This window comes from Natator depressus, chromosome 23 (assembly GCF_965152275.1).
Source record: "Natator depressus isolate rNatDep1 chromosome 23, rNatDep2.hap1, whole genome shotgun sequence".
Classification (NCBI taxonomy): Eukaryota; Metazoa; Chordata; order Testudines; family Cheloniidae; genus Natator; species Natator depressus.
The window spans coordinates 23544052-23560713 of NC_134256.1; the positions used below are offsets into that span (position 1 = coordinate 23544052).

At 59.7% G+C, this 16662-nt stretch overlaps 1 protein-coding gene across 1 annotated transcript; it reads left to right on the forward strand.

Moving 5' to 3' along the window:
• The first annotated feature begins 500 nt into the window (after window positions 1–500).
• Window positions 501–16622, forward strand: LOC141976312 (ceramide kinase-like). The gene is made up of 13 exons (XM_074937243.1): window positions 501–903; window positions 8015–8107; window positions 9515–9640; window positions 10122–10250; window positions 11255–11318; window positions 11452–11597; window positions 12013–12087; window positions 12384–12536; window positions 12996–13101; window positions 13686–13774; window positions 14316–14515; window positions 14927–15126; window positions 16135–16622. The coding sequence occupies exons 1-13, from the start codon at window positions 744–746 to the stop codon at window positions 16196–16198; spliced, it is 1605 nt and encodes a 534-aa protein (XP_074793344.1). The 5' UTR covers window positions 501–743; the 3' UTR covers window positions 16199–16622.
• Window positions 16623–16662: the final 40 nt, after the last annotated feature.

The window sequence follows — 16662 nt, forward strand, 5'->3', positions numbered from 1 at the left end:
CCGGGGACTGAGGTGAGGCTGACCGGCCTGTAGTTCCCAGGATCCTCCTTCTTCCCTTTTTTAAAGATTGGCACTACATTAGCCTTTTTCCAGTCATCCGGGACTTCCCCCGTTCGCCACGAGTTTTCAAAGATAACTCAGCCTATGAATAAGCTGCACATGGACAACGCCCCCCCCCGTCTTGCCCCCAGCTGCCCCATCCTTCCGGGGGGGGGGGGGAGTGTGTGCACTGGGGGGACGGGACTGGAGGCTCACAGGAATGTGGAGTCGGGGTCTGGAGGTTCCTGGGGGGTGAGGGGCTGGAGGCTGTGAGGGGTGATACGGGGAGGCTGAAGGATCCTGGGGAATGATGTGGCATGCGGGGTCCTAGAGGTGTGTGTGTGGGGGGGTGGAGACTGTAGGCTCCTAGGGGGTCCGGGCGGGGGGGGGGCTGGAGGAGCCTGGAGGTTCCCGTCCTGTCCCAAGGGTAGCCGAGGGCGGGTCTCTCCGGTTTCCCCGCCCCGGGAGCAGCCCGCACCTCCCGCAGGTTAAAACACCCGGAACCGGGATCCAGCTGCAGCGCCTTCGCCAGACCCTCTAGTGCCCGCGGACCCGGACCCGGATCCGATCCCCCGGAACCGGACCCCCCTGCCCGTGGACCCGGACCCGATCCCCCGGAACCGGACCCCCCTGCCCGTGGACCCGGACCCGATCCTGTCTGACAGCTGTAGCCCTGAACCCTCCTAGAACCGAATTGACCCGTGATGGCTACTCCGACCCCCGCCCGATCGCTCCCCGCCATGGGAGACCCCTTCCACCTCTCCCTGCTGCGCACTCCGCGCGGCCGATTCCGCGTCTCGCTGCCCCCAGGGGGTGAGTTCCTGCTGGGGACCCCGGAGCCACTGAGCCGTCCGGGCGCCGCTGGTGAGTCCGGGGACCTCGGGGCGGCGGCGGGGGGAGATAGGTCCTTTCCGCAGCTCCAGGAGGGAGGGGAGGTGTCTAGGGCTCCTGGGTTCTATTCTCAAGTCGGGGGAAGGGGCACTCAGGACTCCTGGGTTCCATTCATGCCTTGTGCACTGAGGGAGGTTAGCCAAGGGGACGCTGTGTATCCCTGCCCCAGGTTTTGCTGCCATCGTCCTGCTGAGTCGGGGTCCTTTAATTCCTCAGGGGCAGGTGCCTCACCAGGAGAGAATTGTCCTTGGGAACTGCTCCCCCCCGCACCTGCCACGGGCCCTGGGGTGGGGGCTGACCCGGTGATGAACCAGGGGAGATCCCATAGGACCCAGGGGTGGGGGGAGACAGTTTTCTGAGTGCCCCTCACCCAGGATCCCCATCACCCATCAGACCCCACCATGACGCATATTATGTCTGCACCCATCGCCCAGAAGTCTTTGCTGAGAGGGGTGCCCATCCGAGGGCAGAGGCTGGTGGGGCATTGGACAGATTATTCTGTGTCTAGCACCTGGCACCATGGGGAGGGGGAGCTATGGCGAGGGCCCCTAATGAGCCAGTTGTGATTTATTATCTAATGTGACCAAGGCTGGAGAACGTCCCCCAAATCTCCCTAAATCGAGCAATTCCGTCCTCAGGGGCTTAGCTGCTGTGTGCCACGGGCAGAGAACAGGAGATCCGGGTCGGGCTTGTCTGTGCCCCACTCCATGCCCCTTCCATCACACAGGGCCAGCGCTGCCAAGCACATGTGCGGAAACACCCCCTCCCATTGGTGTGGGAGTCTGGGATGGGGCGTCGGGCCCCTTCTCCCAGGGCAATGTTCCCCTGTACAGCTAGGCAGAGAGAGCCCTGTAGGCCAGATGTGCAGCCCAGATTCTGTGTGCGGTTGGGGCAAAACAACTGGGCACTACTGGGATCTAATCAGTGGGGCCACAGGCCTCCAGGGAAAGGCCAGGTCCACTGCCTCCTACCCCAAGTTATTCGATAATATTTGCCCTGTGCTTTAGTGCAGATAAATGACCTCCTTCTCCATGGGTGTGATTTCCTCTGGTAATTAACCATTAACCAGGGCAGCTTGTTTGCGGAGCAGGAACCCTTCCTGTGCCTCGAAGGAGGTCAGGCCGGGGTCAGACACTGTGGCTTAGGGTTGACTGGCCTGTGCTAGGTTACTCAGGACAAGCTGTTCTGGAATCAGCATTCCTGATTAACCCCACGCGCAGACAAATCCATTCCCACAGAACAAACTAGTGTAGCGCTTCGCATCAGTATCTCTCAAAGTGTTTGCCATCCTCCCCCACCTCTGTGAGGGAAACACCACCAGCTCCATTGCCTAGCAGGGCAGTGGAGATGCAGACAGGCTGGGGCGGCCATGACAGAGCAATGAGAATTGAACCAGCTGCACCAAAATCTGCAAACCACTGCGCCCTTCTTCACAGAGGCCATGTCTGCACTAGAGACCTTACAGCGGCGCAGCTGTACTGCTCAGCAGCACTGCTCTAAGGTCTCCCCTGTAGCTGCTCTGTGCTGGCGGGAGAGCGCTCTCCTGTTGGCCCAAGCAAACCACCCCCAACAAGTGGTAGTAGCTGTGTTGTCAGGAGAGTGTTTCCTGCCCACATAGCATTGTCCACACCAGCACTTCTGTCAGTGCAATTTATGTTGTTCAGAGGGGTTGTTTTTTTCACATCCCCTGAGTCACATAAGTTATACCAACAAAAGTGCTAGTGTAGACATGGCCTTGAAGGTTAATCCGAATTAAGGGCAGGTGTGAATGTAAGGCCATGTCTACACAGGGCAATTAGTAAGACGTTTCTTACCGTCAGTGGACTCAGGGACAAGAAGTGATGGGCTTAACCTGCAGCAAGGGAGACGAAGGTTAGATTTTAGGAAAACACTTTCTAACTCTCAGAGTTGTTCAGCTCTAGAATCATCTTACCAGGGAGGCTGAGGAATCCCCATCATGAGAGGTTTCAGCACAGTCTGGACAAACCCCTGTCAGGGATGATCTGGGTTTCCCTGGTCCTTCCTCAGCATGCGAGGCTGGACTAGATGACCTTTTGAAGTCCCTTCCACAATCCTACAACATAGCTAGGGTGTGAATTTAAAGTGCAGTTACTCCCTGTACATGACACTAAGGGCATGGCTACACTTGCAGATGTAGAGCGCTTTGAGTTAAACCAGCCTTCGTAGAGCGCAGTAGGGAAAGTGCTGCAGTCTGTCCACATGGACAGCTTCAAGCACACCGGCGTGGCCACATTTGCAGCACTTGCAGCGGCATTGGGAGCAGTGCATTATGGGCAGCTTTTCCAGCATGCAAGTGACTGCAACGTGCTTTTCAAATGGGGGAGGGGGTGTGGAGTGTGACAGGGGGTGTGTTGTGTGTATGTGGGGTGGGAGAGAGTGGGTTTTTGGGGGGCTGAGAGCATGTCAGCATGCTGTCTTGTAAGTTCAGACAGCAGCAGACCCCCCTCCCCCCGCCTCCTTCTCTCACACACAGCATTCCACAGTAACGGCTTGCTTCAAGCAGCCAGCTATCAGGGGCATAGACACATTCCTGCAGCGATTCAAAAACAATGAGAAGAGTGGCCACTTGACTTAAGGGGATTATGGGACGTTTCCGGAGGCTGATCAGTTAATCTCGCCAGGTGGAGTACAAGGAGCGTTCTAGCCATGGAGCCAGAGCACTCTATGTGCCTTGCCAGTGTGGACGGGGAGTGAGCTAGGGCGCCCAGGGCTGCTTTAGTGCGCTCACAAGTGTAGCCGACAGCGCCTTCCTTCTCCTGTTTGAAGGTGGAGTAAGAGGAAACAGAAACTAGGCACTCCTGTTCTGGAATGTCAGCGTCCACACACTGAGTTAATCAGGAATAGCTGTTGTACTTTAAATTCACACCCTATCTTAATCTACAGGTTTGTCTGCACCTGAGAGTTAATTCAGATTATGCCTCTTTGTTCTATGCAGTGCCTAGCACAATGTGGCCGTGGTCCATGAGAGGCACCACAATACTCATCATAACAATATGTAGACGCAGCAGGGTGGACAGGGCTCATGCCTTCATACCGGGGTCACAAAAGCACCAGGGGCTTTGGCTGTGCCGCAGCCTCTGCAGGGAATTGGGGTACCAATTCTATCAGCCATGATGAGCAGTAAACAAACTCCACAGTGCAAGCCCCTCAGCCCTCCGGGGCAGGGGCACCGAGACACCGCCCTCCCATGCTCAGCACTGTCTCCTAAGCAGCCATCTAGCCTCATCAGTAGCCTGCAGCCTTTTCACAGCCCGGAGATAGGCCCGCGAGCTCCTTGGCCAGAGAACGGAGCTGGGCACCAGAGCTGCCCAGCAGCCTAGTGGTCAGAGCACTCCCCTGGGGTGTGGGAGAATGGGGGTCAAACCTCTGCCCGCCTCAGTGCAAGGATTGGCACAGTCGCACTCCCGTCCAGGCTGTAAGAGAGGTTGGGGTGTGTCTCCCCTGCCAAAGCTGAGCCCGATGATAAAACAGTCCTCTGAGGAGGGGGCTGTGAGCCTAGCTGGGGTCCCACTCTACTCCCTGGCTCTGAGGGACACTAGGGCAGGGTGTTTTCAGTCTCTGGGTGAAGCTGATCCATGGCGTGAACTGCAGTAAAACAGTCTTTAGACCCAGGGACTAGACCCAGCCGGTCTGATCTCCTGGCTCTATGGCCAATCCCAAGAAGCCATAGAGCCAGTCACAGACCAGCTGTGTGCCAAGGAACATTTGTTTGTAGCAAGAGGAACAGCTTCAGTAGGAGAGACTGAACCAGCCCCACGCCAGTGAGCAGGGCACTGCCTTGGGAAGGGGAGACCTAGTTATTGTCTAAACCAGGCCAGACACCTAACTCAGAGGGTCCTGACCCTGGGGGGAAAGGCCCCGTATCCCCTCATCCAGACAGACCAGCCTCGCTCATGTTCCATTCCTGTTCTTCCAGCCCCCACCGCCCAGCCCGTCAGCAAAGAGCCAGCTGCTGCTGTCAGAAGCTTTGGGCCATGTTAGGTACTTGCAGATGGTGATCATGTTACCGCTTAGTCTCTTGGCTAAGGCCTGGTATAAAGGGAGCCTTCAGTGAGAGGAGGAGGATGGGCCAGCCCTGTGGGTGTCTGAGCTCTGCTGACTGTGGCTGGTGTGACGTGGCCATGTCACTGAGTTTGTTGGGGGGCACAGGTGTACCTGCACCCTGGGGTGCTGTGACATTACAGAGCATGAGGTGCTCGGACACTGGGGGGTGGGGGTGGGGCGGGGGTGAAAAAAGTGCCTGAGACCTGGTCAGCACCACAGCCCTAGATGGGTATAACTGTGTTGCTCAGGGGTTTGACAAGCCTGCTGTGACACCCACCTCACCCCCTGCAGTCAGTGCTGTGTCACCAGAGTGTCTCTCGGGGAGCAGATTAACTATGTTTTCTCCTGATGCCGTGCTTTCAGGGGAGACCTGCCCTTTGATAAAACAGCTTCTCACTGAAAAGCAGCTTTTCCAGCCCTCAGACCATCCTTGTCACTCTTTCCTGAACCCTTCCCAATTTATCAGCAGCCCTTTGAAGCGTGGACACCAGAACTGGGCGTGCTATCCAGGCTCGGGCTCACCAATGCCACTTGCAGAGCTGCCACTTCCCCCGCTCCTATCACTAGTGCCCCATTTGACCCAGGTCCCAGTTACTCCTTTTCGCCCTGAGTGGCTGGTCAGTTTGGGTCCTGGGGGAGGTTCCTGTTGGAGTCCGTATTGCCTTTCAAGCAGTCTTGTTTGTTCATTCCTTGTAAATAAAGTCCTGCTTCTCCAAACACAGGAGAGACCAGGAACAAAGCGAGCTGTTCCTTAGCTTGCAGCCCCAGCCTCGTTAGCCACCAGACCCTTTTTCCAGCATCATGCTCTGCTCACAGGCTTTCTTGCTGTTTGTCTCTGTCCCCCTCTCTTCGTTCCCAGTTTGAATCAGCGGGTTCTCCTTTCCCTCAGCCACACATCAGCAAAACAAGCCCCCTCCCCTCACAAGATGCAGGTTTCGGGGCAGAATCATAGAATATCAGGGTTGGGAGGGACCTCAGGAGGTCATCTAGTCCAACCCCTGGCTCAAAGCAGGACCAATCCCCAATTTTTGCCCCAGATCCCTAAATGAAGATTAGGCCTTGTTTTAGAAGTGGTCCCTGAAGCATTTCTTACAGCTATGGTGTGTGCTAAAACCTCACAAACACATGTGAACTCAGCCCATCCCAAGGGTTCACCCAGCTCAGAGCACCCTGGGCTAGACCAATGACTTGTCTGTGTCTGAAGCAGCCCTGTGTTTAGTTAAAAGTGTAGCAGCTTCCAGAAAGGCAGCAGTCGTTATCCGAAGCCATGGTCTGCCACTTCCCCTGGTAGTTTGTGTAGGTAGATATTCATTGCATGGTTAACCATGGGAGCACAGCGGGCACTCAGGTTCAGTTGGTATCTGCCGGGACCGCCCCCCAGTCCTCTCCAGAATCACAGTCCCACTGCCTATCTTACATCTGTTCCCTCCTGTTCTAAGCGCGTCTGTATCTGTTGAGCCTGTATGACTGACCTGGTGTTCAGCTGCATTGAAACATCCAGCCAGCTGTTAGTTGTACTAGCAATGCTCTTCTCTCTCCCTAGCCTGGGACCCTGGGGGGAAAGTTCCTGCATCCCCCGCCCAGCCCAGAGAGAGGCCAGCCCTGTGACATTGCTGGGAAAGGCCCAGTGCCCCATTCCCTGTGCCTGGAGTTGGTGACCTCAGGATCAACATGTCTCCTATTTCTGGCACTGTAGTTTCGATGCCTGTGGGTTTGGCTCTGACCTCAGGGGTTCACGCAGCAGCGCTGGTATCGGAGCGTGCATCCGGGTGTCGCAAATTCTCCCTTAGGCCTAACGAGGAGAACTGGGGGTTAATTGCCTAGCTGCATATTTTAAAACACTCCTGTAATTAAGCGATTCCCCAAGGGAACCCAAGCACCAGGGATGGGCTGGCATTTATTACCCAGTGAAGCGGCAGCTGCAGTTTCTGCAACAACCCACCCGAAAGCCAAATCATCCTGAATTGTGTCAGGTTGGGTTGGGCATGGGGGTGGGGTTGGGGGGGAAATGGGATGCTGGTTGCAGAAAGAGTTCCTGAGTAGTGTGACCCCCCCATCCCGATATTAGGGGTTTTGTCCTATACAGGACCCTATTCCCGCCCCTGCTGGTCCTGATTTTCACACAGTACTTGTTTCTGGGGAGGTGAGCGAATTTGAGCTTTCCTCTGATTTCCCAGCAGGTGAGGGTCTTTCCTGGGGTCGAGGGTCTGGGGAGGACGTGGGTCTGTTAACGATCAGAATTTTGGTTCAATTTGCATTATGTTATCAGCGAGAGGGTCCATACAGAACCCAGAAGTCCTGACACCCAGCTTCGCCACTCTGACCCACCAGACTCCCCTTCCCTTCCAGAGCTGGGGGGAGAACCCAGGAGTCCTGGTTCCCAGCCCCCTCTGTCTAACCTTCTGAACCCCACTCCCCTCCCAGAGCCGGGGAGCACCCAGGAGTCCTGGCTTCTAAACCCCCACCCCTGCTCTAACCCACCAGACTCCACTCCCCTCCCAGAGCTGGGGCGAGAACCCAGGTGTCCTGTTGAGTCAGGCAGACAGCTGAGGTGGGAATGCCTTGGGGCTGTGGGGTCTAAGGCCCCAGAGCAGCAGCGTCTGGGACAGCACAGCACAATTAGTATGTGCCCAGGGAGATTTGACAGAGCGTCATGCTTCTGAGCACATCCGGTCCCACCACCCCTCCTGCCCCGCAGCAGCTGAGCTGGGTCAGCAAGTGGCGCAACTGGTTGGGCTGGTCAGGGCTGCCCCAGGGCCTGGTCTGGCAACAGCTCCATGCACACCCTGCACACAGATGCCTGGCACACCTTTCCCCCCTTCCCTGGGCTGAGGGAGGGAGGATCACTGACCCCTGGGCCCTAAGCACTAGACCCCACTCCCCACCCAGAGCCAGGGAGGGAACCCAGGAGTCCTGGCTCCCAGCCCCCCCTGCTCTAACCCACCAGACCCCACTCCCCTCCCAGAACCAGGATAGAACCCAGGAGTCCTGTGCTAACCCCTCTCCTGTTCCCTCGCAGGCCAAAGCTTCTGCATCCCTATCACCGAGATGGTCGGGGTGCAGCTGGGCGGGTCTGGCTCCTCCCCCACAGTGGAGGGAAACCAGTTCACAGGTGAGTCAGGTGGCGGGGGGAGGGGGGGCTGTGGGGCATCCCTGCCCCAGGACCCTCTGGAGAAGGGGCTGAGGGTGTGGGGGAGAGGCTGTATTTGAAGCATCTGAGATGTCAGCAACTGATGAGGTGGCGGTGCCAGGCAGCGGAGATGGGTTTGGGTGGCAGGGTTGGGCAGCCAAGATGGGTTTGGGGGACAGGACCCGGCAGAGGAGATGGGTTTGGGGGACAGGGACAGGCAGCAGAGATGGGTTTGGGGGGCAGGGCTGGGCAGAGGAGATGGGTTTGGTGGCAGGGTTGGGCAGCCGAGGTGGGTTTGGGGGACAGGGACAGGCAGCAGAGATGGGTTTGGGGGACAGGACCTGGCAGAGGAGATGGGTTTGGTGGCAGGGTTGGGCAGTGGAGATGGGTTTGGGGGACAGCTCCAGGCAGATGGGTTTGGGGGGCAGGGCTGGGCAGAGGAGATGGGTTTGGGGGACAGCTCCAGGCAGATGGGTTTGGGGGACAGGACCCGGCAGAGGAGATGGGTTTGGTGACAGGGTTGGGCAGCTGAGATGGACTGGGGGACAGGGACAGGCAGCAGAGATGGGTTTGGGTGGCAGGGCTGGGCAGAGGAGATGGGTTTGGGGGACAGCTCCAGGCAGATGGGTTTGGGGGACAGGACCCAGCAGAGGAGATGGGTTTGGTGGCAGGGTTGGGCAGTGGAGATGGGTTTGGGGGACAGCTCCAGGCAGATGGGTTTGGGGGGCAGGGCTGGGCAGAGGAGATGGGTTTGGGGGACAGGACCCAGCAGAGGAGATGGGTTTGGTGGCAGGGCTGGGCAGTGGAGATGGGTTTGGGGGACAGCTCCAGGCAGATGGTTTTGGGGGGCAGGGCCGGGCAGAGGAGATGGGTTTGGGGGACAGGACCCAGCAGAGGAGATGGGTTTGGTGGCAGGGTTGGGCAGTGGAGATGGGTTTGGGGGACAGCTCCAGGCAGATGGGTTTGGGGGGCAGGGCCGGGCAGAGGAGATGGGTTTGGTGGCAGGGTTGGGCAGCGTAGATGGGTTTGGGGGACAGCTCCAGGCAGATGGGTTTGGGGGGCAGGGCTGGGCAGAGGAGATGGGTTTGGGGGACAGGACCCAGCAGAGGAGATGGGTTTGGTGGCAGGGTTGGGCAGCGTAGATGGGTTTGGGGGACAGCTCCAGGCAGATGGGTTTGGGGGGCAGGGCCGGGCAGCAGAAATGAGTTTGGGGGGCAGGTACTGGCAGTGGGACAGGATGGGATGAGGCAGTTCAGAGCAATGGAAACGGGAGGGTGTGGGGATCAGAGACTAATGGGAGTGACTGACTCCCCATCCGCACGACAGCTGCTATGTGGGGGTCACAGCCTTGCCCCTGGGCTCTGACCCCCCGGCTCTGGTTCCCCCCAGTTTTCTTCGTGCAGCGGGAGAAGCGACAGCGCTGGAGCCTGGGTTCCCTGGAGTTCACTGTGGCCCCTGGCTCGGGGCTGGCCCCCCGCTGGGTTGATGCCCTGCAGCGGAGCATCCAGCTGCATGGTCAGTACTGGGGGGGGGCAGTCAGTACTGGCGGGACACTGGTCAGTAAGGCAGGGGAGACTGGTCAGCACTGGGGGGGCGGTCAGTAAGGAGGGCAGCAGTGGGGGGTACTAGTCAGTAGCCTTGGGGAGGAGGCACCAGACCAGGCTGTAGAGCCAGAGGGTCCCTGGGGATCACAGCACTCTGGTTATTTCCTACTGCTGGGGTCAGCAGTGCTGGGGGACCCCTCCCCCCTGTGATGGGCAGAGGGAGCTGTGACCCTCTCCCTGGTGCTGGGTGCCAGCATCCTGTGCTGGACCCATAGCAGCCGCTCCGGGTGAGCAGGGACAGGGGAGGGTGTCCCTGGAGGGGATGGTGGGTTGGGGCATCCCTACGGAGGGGTGGGGGGTAAGAATCTGTGCCCCAGGAGCGTCCCCACTCCATCATGCACCCCCCCAGGATCTTGTGACCTGAGGTGACACTCTCTCTGCTCCCCCGGCAGGTGTCACACGCCCCAGGAAGCTTCTCGTCTTCGTGAACCCCGTGGGGGGGCGGTGCCGCGCGGGTGAGATTTACCGGGACCGGGTGGCTGGGCTCTTTGCCCTGGCAGGGATCCAGACAGAAGTCATAGGTGAGTGCCCACCCAACATCTCCCCATATTACCCTGTGCTGCCCCCTCCCACTGAGTGACCCCCAGTCACAGACCCACAGGGCTGATGCTATGCCCCCAGCTTGGGAACAGTCTCTGGGAAGGACCCCTCAGTGTGCCAGACCCTCCTGAGGTCTCTCTTCCTTCGGGGTACACATGGCCTCCTCCTCTGCTTGGACCGAGCCTCGGGGCTCCAGCCTTCCGGATTCACACAGGGAGCTCGGCCCAGTGAGGCTGCCAGGACAGACGCCTGCTAGAGACTTGGCCGCACAGTGGGACTGATGAGGACAGAACATAACAACGTCCAGGCTGGGTCAGACCAATGGTCCAGCTAGCCCCATGTCCTGTCTGCTGACCGTGGCCTGTGCCAGGTGCTCCAGAGGGATGGACAGAGCCAGGGGTTTATTGTGTGATCCATCCCCTACATCCAGTCCTGGCATCCGGCTGTCAGTGGCTCAGGGACACCCAGAGCAGGGGGCTGCGGCCATGGCCATCCTGGCTAACAGCCAGCCATGGATCCAGGCTCCAAGAATTTGCTTGTGTCCTCAGGGATTTATACATTGATCAGTGGCCAGCCTCAGACCCATTTAGTCTCTGGCAGCAAGGTGACATTCACCACAATGTCTCTGAATCTGCCCTGAGCCCTCACAGTCCTTTCCCACCCACCGGGTAACACAACCATGCACAGGGGAAACTGAGGCATGGATAGGGTTCATAAAAATAATATAGAAAATTCCCATTTTATGACAGCCCCTCCCTCCCCATCCTTGGCCAACTCCACCATGTGGCCCCCTTCCTCTGAAACCCCCTACATATCCCCCCTCTTGAGTGACCACCCCACACCACCGTGCTCTGCTGCCCCCTCCCACCTCTGCCCCATGAGCAATTCCCACCCCTGCAACACCTCCAAGTGCCCCCTGACTCCCTCCCACTCCCACCCCCACCCAATACCCTCTCTGCTCACTCACCCCCCCATCTCCCCTCAGAGACCCAGCGACCCCACGAGGCCAGAGAGCTCATCCTGCAGCAAGACCTGGGCGACCTGGATGGGTGAGAGACCCCTTTACCCTGCCCCACCACCCAACCCTAGGACGGGGCAGTCCCATTAACCCCCCCACACACTTCACGTACCCCCTGGGCAGCCCCCCCCAGCCCCAGTAACCCCTAGGTCTCTGCCCCCCAGGCTGGTTTGCGTCGGGGGTGATGGGACGTTTAACGAGCTGATGCATGCACTCATCTCCCGGACACAGAGGAAGGCTGGGATTCCTGAGGACAACCCTGCGGCCCCACTCCTGCCCCCAAGACTCCGCATCGGCATCATCCCTGCAGGTGCGCATGGGAGGAGAGAGAGGGGCTGGGGGGGAGCAGGGAAGTGGGGGGCAGAGGTCCAAGGGGGCAGGGGCCAGTGGAGTTAGAGGACAGTGGGGAGGTGGGCAGCAGGGTGGGGGTGGAGGACGGGGGGAGCAGGTCAGAGGGAGATCACTGGGGACAGGTGGGGGGTGGAAGAGGGGGTGGAGTGGAGGGGTTGTGGGGGAAGCTCTGGGGGGCAGGGACTGGTGGAGATAGGGGACATGGGGGAGATGGGCAACAGGGTGGGGGTGGAGGATGGGGGGAGCTGGTCAGAGGGAGGGCACTGGGGACAGGTGGGGGGTGGAAGAGGGGCTGGGTGTGGGGCTGCGGAGCCTGCAAGGGATAACAGCTCAGCAGGCCCCAGGGGATGACTCACTCCGTTCTCCCAATCCAGGCTCCACGGACTGCATCTGCTTCGCCACGGTGGGGACCAATGACCCCGTCACCTCTGCCCTGCACATCATCGTCGGTACAGGATGCCTGGGTCCTATTTGTTCACCTGGGATTGGAGTGGGGTCTGGTGGGTCAGAGCGGGGGGGGGAGGGGTGGGCTGGGAGCCCGGACTCCTGGGTTCTCTGATGGCCCTGGGAGGGGAATGGGGGCTGGTGGGTCTGGGGGCAGGTGTCTGGGAGCCAGGACTCCTGGGTTCCCTCTCCAGCTCTGGGAAGGGAGTGGGAGGTTGGTGGAGTAGAGCGGCGGGGGTGTGGGGGTGGAGGAGAGGCAGGACTCTGTGTATTCAGGTGCCCGTGCCCCTCTCTGCCCCAGGAGACAGCCAGCCCCTGGACGTGTGCAGTGTCCACCACCATGAGCGGCTGCTGCGGTATGCGGTCTCGCTGGTGGGCTACGGCTTCTATGGGGATGTGGTGAGCGACAGTGAGCGGCACCGCTGGATGGGCCCGATGCGCTACGACTTCTCAGGTGCCAGGGGACCCAGAGGGTGTGGCAGGGAGCCCCCAGCTGGGGTGTCCCCTCCCCCCAGCCCTGGGGAGTGTGGGGACCCCAGTGAGGGAGAGGCCAGGGGTCCCCCAGCCAAACAGAGGGTGGGGACTGGAGAGGGAGCCCCTGCCCCAGAAAGGACATGGGGGAGGATAGGCTCAGGGGGTCCCCTCACCCATCTGGGAACCTGGGGACTGACCAGGGGATGGGGCAGAAGGAGCCGGGCCTGAGATGCACCATGGGGCGGTCGCTGCCCACAGGGAATGCACTGGGAGGGCCTAGGCAGACCAAGACTGCCAGAGGGGAGGGGGTGGCATGTCTGGAGGGCAGGGAAGGAACAAGCCTCAAGGAGGGCTCCATGGGTTTGTGTGTGGGAAACAGTCTTTTGACTGGAGCAGGCCACGTGGGGCCTTGAACCCTCCCCCCCCCCGCCCCACACAGGGTTCAAGGCCGTGCTGTGTAACCGCAGCTACGAGGGCACCGTGGAGTTCCTGACAGCAGGGGGCACTGAGGCCAATCCCCGGGACCAGACGCGCTGCAGGGCAGGGTAAGTGGGGGCTGCTGGCCTGTGGGAGGGGCTGCAGGCAGTAGGTGGGGGGGCTGCTGGCCTAGGGTCTGCAGAGCAGAGGGAGCATGGGGGAGCTGCAGGATGGGGTGGGGAGGCTGGTGTCCTGTGGGAGGGGCTGCAAGGTGGGGGGGGGCTGCAGGTAGGCTGCTGGCCCATTGGGGAGGGACTGGATCCCATGGGGGGGGGGTTGTCAATCCAGGGCCTCATGCCCCTCAGTGCATGGGGGTGGAACCCTATGCTCCTGCCAGCAGTGGCAGCCCAGAGCATTTTGAGGCTCGGAGGTTGGGGGAGGGGGGGTGACTTTGTATCCCACCCACAAACCAGTCTGCATTCATTAAATGTTCAAGCAGCTCCTTCCTCCTTACAGTGATTGGCTCAGGCAGTCAGTCATACTTGGAGCAGCTTCCCCCCACAAACTCAGAGTGATGGGCTCAGGCTCTCTGCAGACTCAGGCAGCATTGGTCACACCTGAGGCAGCTCCCCCAGTGCCTACAGGATGGCTCTGAGCCCTGTGGAGGGGCTGGGGCCCTGGACACTTGCTATAACAACCTCTTCCATTGCAGCTGCCTTGTCTGCTCCGAGTCCAGTCACCAGCTCCTGGGGCGGAGCGAGGAGGAGAAGCTACCACAGCAGGAAAGCACTGGGGCTGCAGGTGAGCTGAGCACAGAACAGGTGTCCCCGCCCCTTGCACTAACAAGCCAGCTGGGGCCACAGGAGCAGCCAGGGACACCCTGACTAGCTCTTGTAAACCCAGCTCAGCCTGGGGGCTCCTGCAATGACATGCAACAAAAGGAGGCTGAGATGGGCCCAGAGCCACAGGCACCAGCAGAGCTGGGGAGAGAACCCAGGACTCCTAGTGTCCAGCCCCCCCCACCCTAACCCAACTGACCCCACTCCCTTCCCAGAGCCGGGGGAGAACCCAGGAGTCCTGGCTCTGACTCCCTCCCTCCTCTGCTGTCACCCACTAGACTCCCCTGCAGTCATGCTATAATAAATGAGACCCAAAAGGCCAGGAGGGGGAGTGTCAGTCTGGGATTTAAACTGCCCCCAAAACAGCAAGTGGCAGGGGGAAGGGATTTGGGGCAGGGGGACCAGGGTAACGGTGTCTCTCCCCCAGCCAGCAAGTGATGGAGGGATTGGGGGGGGGGGGGGTTGGGGCAGGGAGACTGGGAGTAACGGTATCTCTCCCCCAGTCAGTGAGTGGCAGCGGGAGCAGGGCCGTTTTCTGGCCATTAACTTGACCTGCATGAGCAGCGCCTGCCCCAAGAGCCCCGACGGCCTTTCGCCCAGCGCCCACCTGGCCGACGGCACAGCCGACCTCATCCTGGTGCGCGAGTGCTCAGCTCTGGGCTTCCTGCGTCACCTGAGTCGACACACGGACCATCGGGACCAGGTGGGGGGGTGGGCCAGACCCAGGACATATGTGGACTCCCAGGGCCCAGGAAGGGGTCATGGGCCAGGCCCGGTGGCACGAGGAGGATGAGCAGGCCTGGAGTCACAGCCATGGGGAAGGAAGATGGTGGGAACAGGGTCCATGGGGTCAGCAAGCAGCAGGTTGGGGTGTGGGAACGCTGAGTGGGAGGAGGGCAGGCTCAAGCAGTCACTGCAGGATCCATTCTGGGTCCAGCCCCCGGGGGCTCCAGCATCAGGGGAGCAGCTGACCCCCACTGTGGGGGATGGGGCATGGGGCAGTCCCTCCCAACAAGGCTGGGTCATGACCCCCAGGAGGGACAGGGAGGGGCCCCTGGAGCTAGGTCCCTGCCCAGGCCTCTCACTCAGTCCAGCTCCCCTCTTCCCTCTGCAGTTTGACCTGCCCTTTGTGAGCGTACACCGGGTGCGGGCCCTGCGCTTTACCCCCAAGCAGCTGGAGGGCAGCGAGGAGAGGGAGCGGCCTGGCTGCAGGGGGTGGAAAGGGCTTCTACGGGGGCTGTGCTGGGGGGAGCAGCCACTGAGCTCCTGGAGCTGTGATGGGGAAACCCTGCCCCATGCCGACATCAGTGTCAGGTGAGTGTCCATAGCCCCATGGGAGGGAGGGAGGGAAGGCCTGCAGCAGGGGGAGGAGGAAATGCTCCAGAGCAGCCATGTCCATGCCCTCCCCCACATGGTATGAAAGCCACTTGACAATAGCATGCAGGGCTTCCCCCCATAGCATTATGGGAGCTTCCCAAAGGATTGTGGGAGTTTGGTCCCTTTCTGCCCTCTAGGATTGTTGTAAGCAAGACACAAGCAGTAATTCTTCTTTCCACTCCATGCTGACAAGGCCTCCGCGGCAGGACTGTGTCCAGTGCTGGGCCTCACGTTTCAGGAGAGATGTGGGCAAAGTGGAGACAGTCCAGAGAGCAACAGAACTGATCCAAGGGCTAGAAAACATGGCCTGATAAGGGAAGACTGAAAAACCTGGGTTTGTTTAGCATGGAGAAGAGAAGATTGAGGGGGGGGACATGAGAACAGTTTTCAGTTACATAAAAAGTTATCATGGGGGAGGGAGGGATTCTCCTGGACCTCTGAGGGTAGGACAAGAAGCAACGGGCTTAAATTACAGCCAGGGCAGTTTAGGTTGGACATTAGGAAGTTTTTCCTAAAAGGTCAGGGTGGCTAAACATGGGAACAAATTGCCTAGGGAGGCTGTGGCCTCTCACTGGAGGGTTTTGAGAACAGGTTAGATGACCCCCTGTCTAGCTATTACACAGTGCTACCTTGAGTGCAGGGGCTGGGACTAGGTGACCTCTTGAGGTCCCTTCCAGTGCTACCCTTCTCTGCAGCCTAGGATCGCATTAGCCATTCACAGCCACGTCACATTGGCAGCTCATAGTCATCTTGTGATCTCCCACGTAAAGAAAAACAGGTCTTTCTCTCCTGCTGCTTCCAACCGGTCAGGCCCCAACTTGTAGCAAAAAGCCTCAGTGCTTGTCTCTGAGTGCAGGACCTGTCCCTGTGCACTATTACATTTCCTCCCATTTCTGACACTCCCACTTTCCAGGTTGTCCTGCTGATGCCGTCTTTTGTCCACAGGGTGCATGGGCAGCTCATCCACCTGTTTGCCCGGGGCATCGAGCAGAAGATGGGCCTGGTTTAGGGGCTGCCTGGAGCTGCGTCCTGTGAGAGGGCTGTTCCCTCGCCCATCAGCGGAGACCAAGAGCCCTGCAGGGTGACAGACACTGTGGTCTGCAGGACAGCCGCATGTCAGAGCCCTCTGTTTGCTCCCTGACCCCCAGAGGGAGTTGTGCCATGCTGGGTCGGCTGTGGGGCTTAAACCATCCCTGCCTGGCTGGCTCCGAGGTGGGGTGCGGACAGGAGCGGAACCCACAGTCCTCTGCAGCAACCTGGGGGCTCAGGCTGCCACCACCCTGCATGAAGCCGCTGCAGTGATCACAGTCGGTGTAGTGGGGTGGTTACGTCAGCAGGAGCCAAAGTTCAGTGTTGACACTTTCAGTTAGGTCGATGTAAGTGGCCTTGGGTCGACCTAACCCTGTAGTGTAGCCCAGACCCCGGGGGTAAACAGGGCCAGATATAATGTAGCTGGGGGAGTGGGCACGGTGG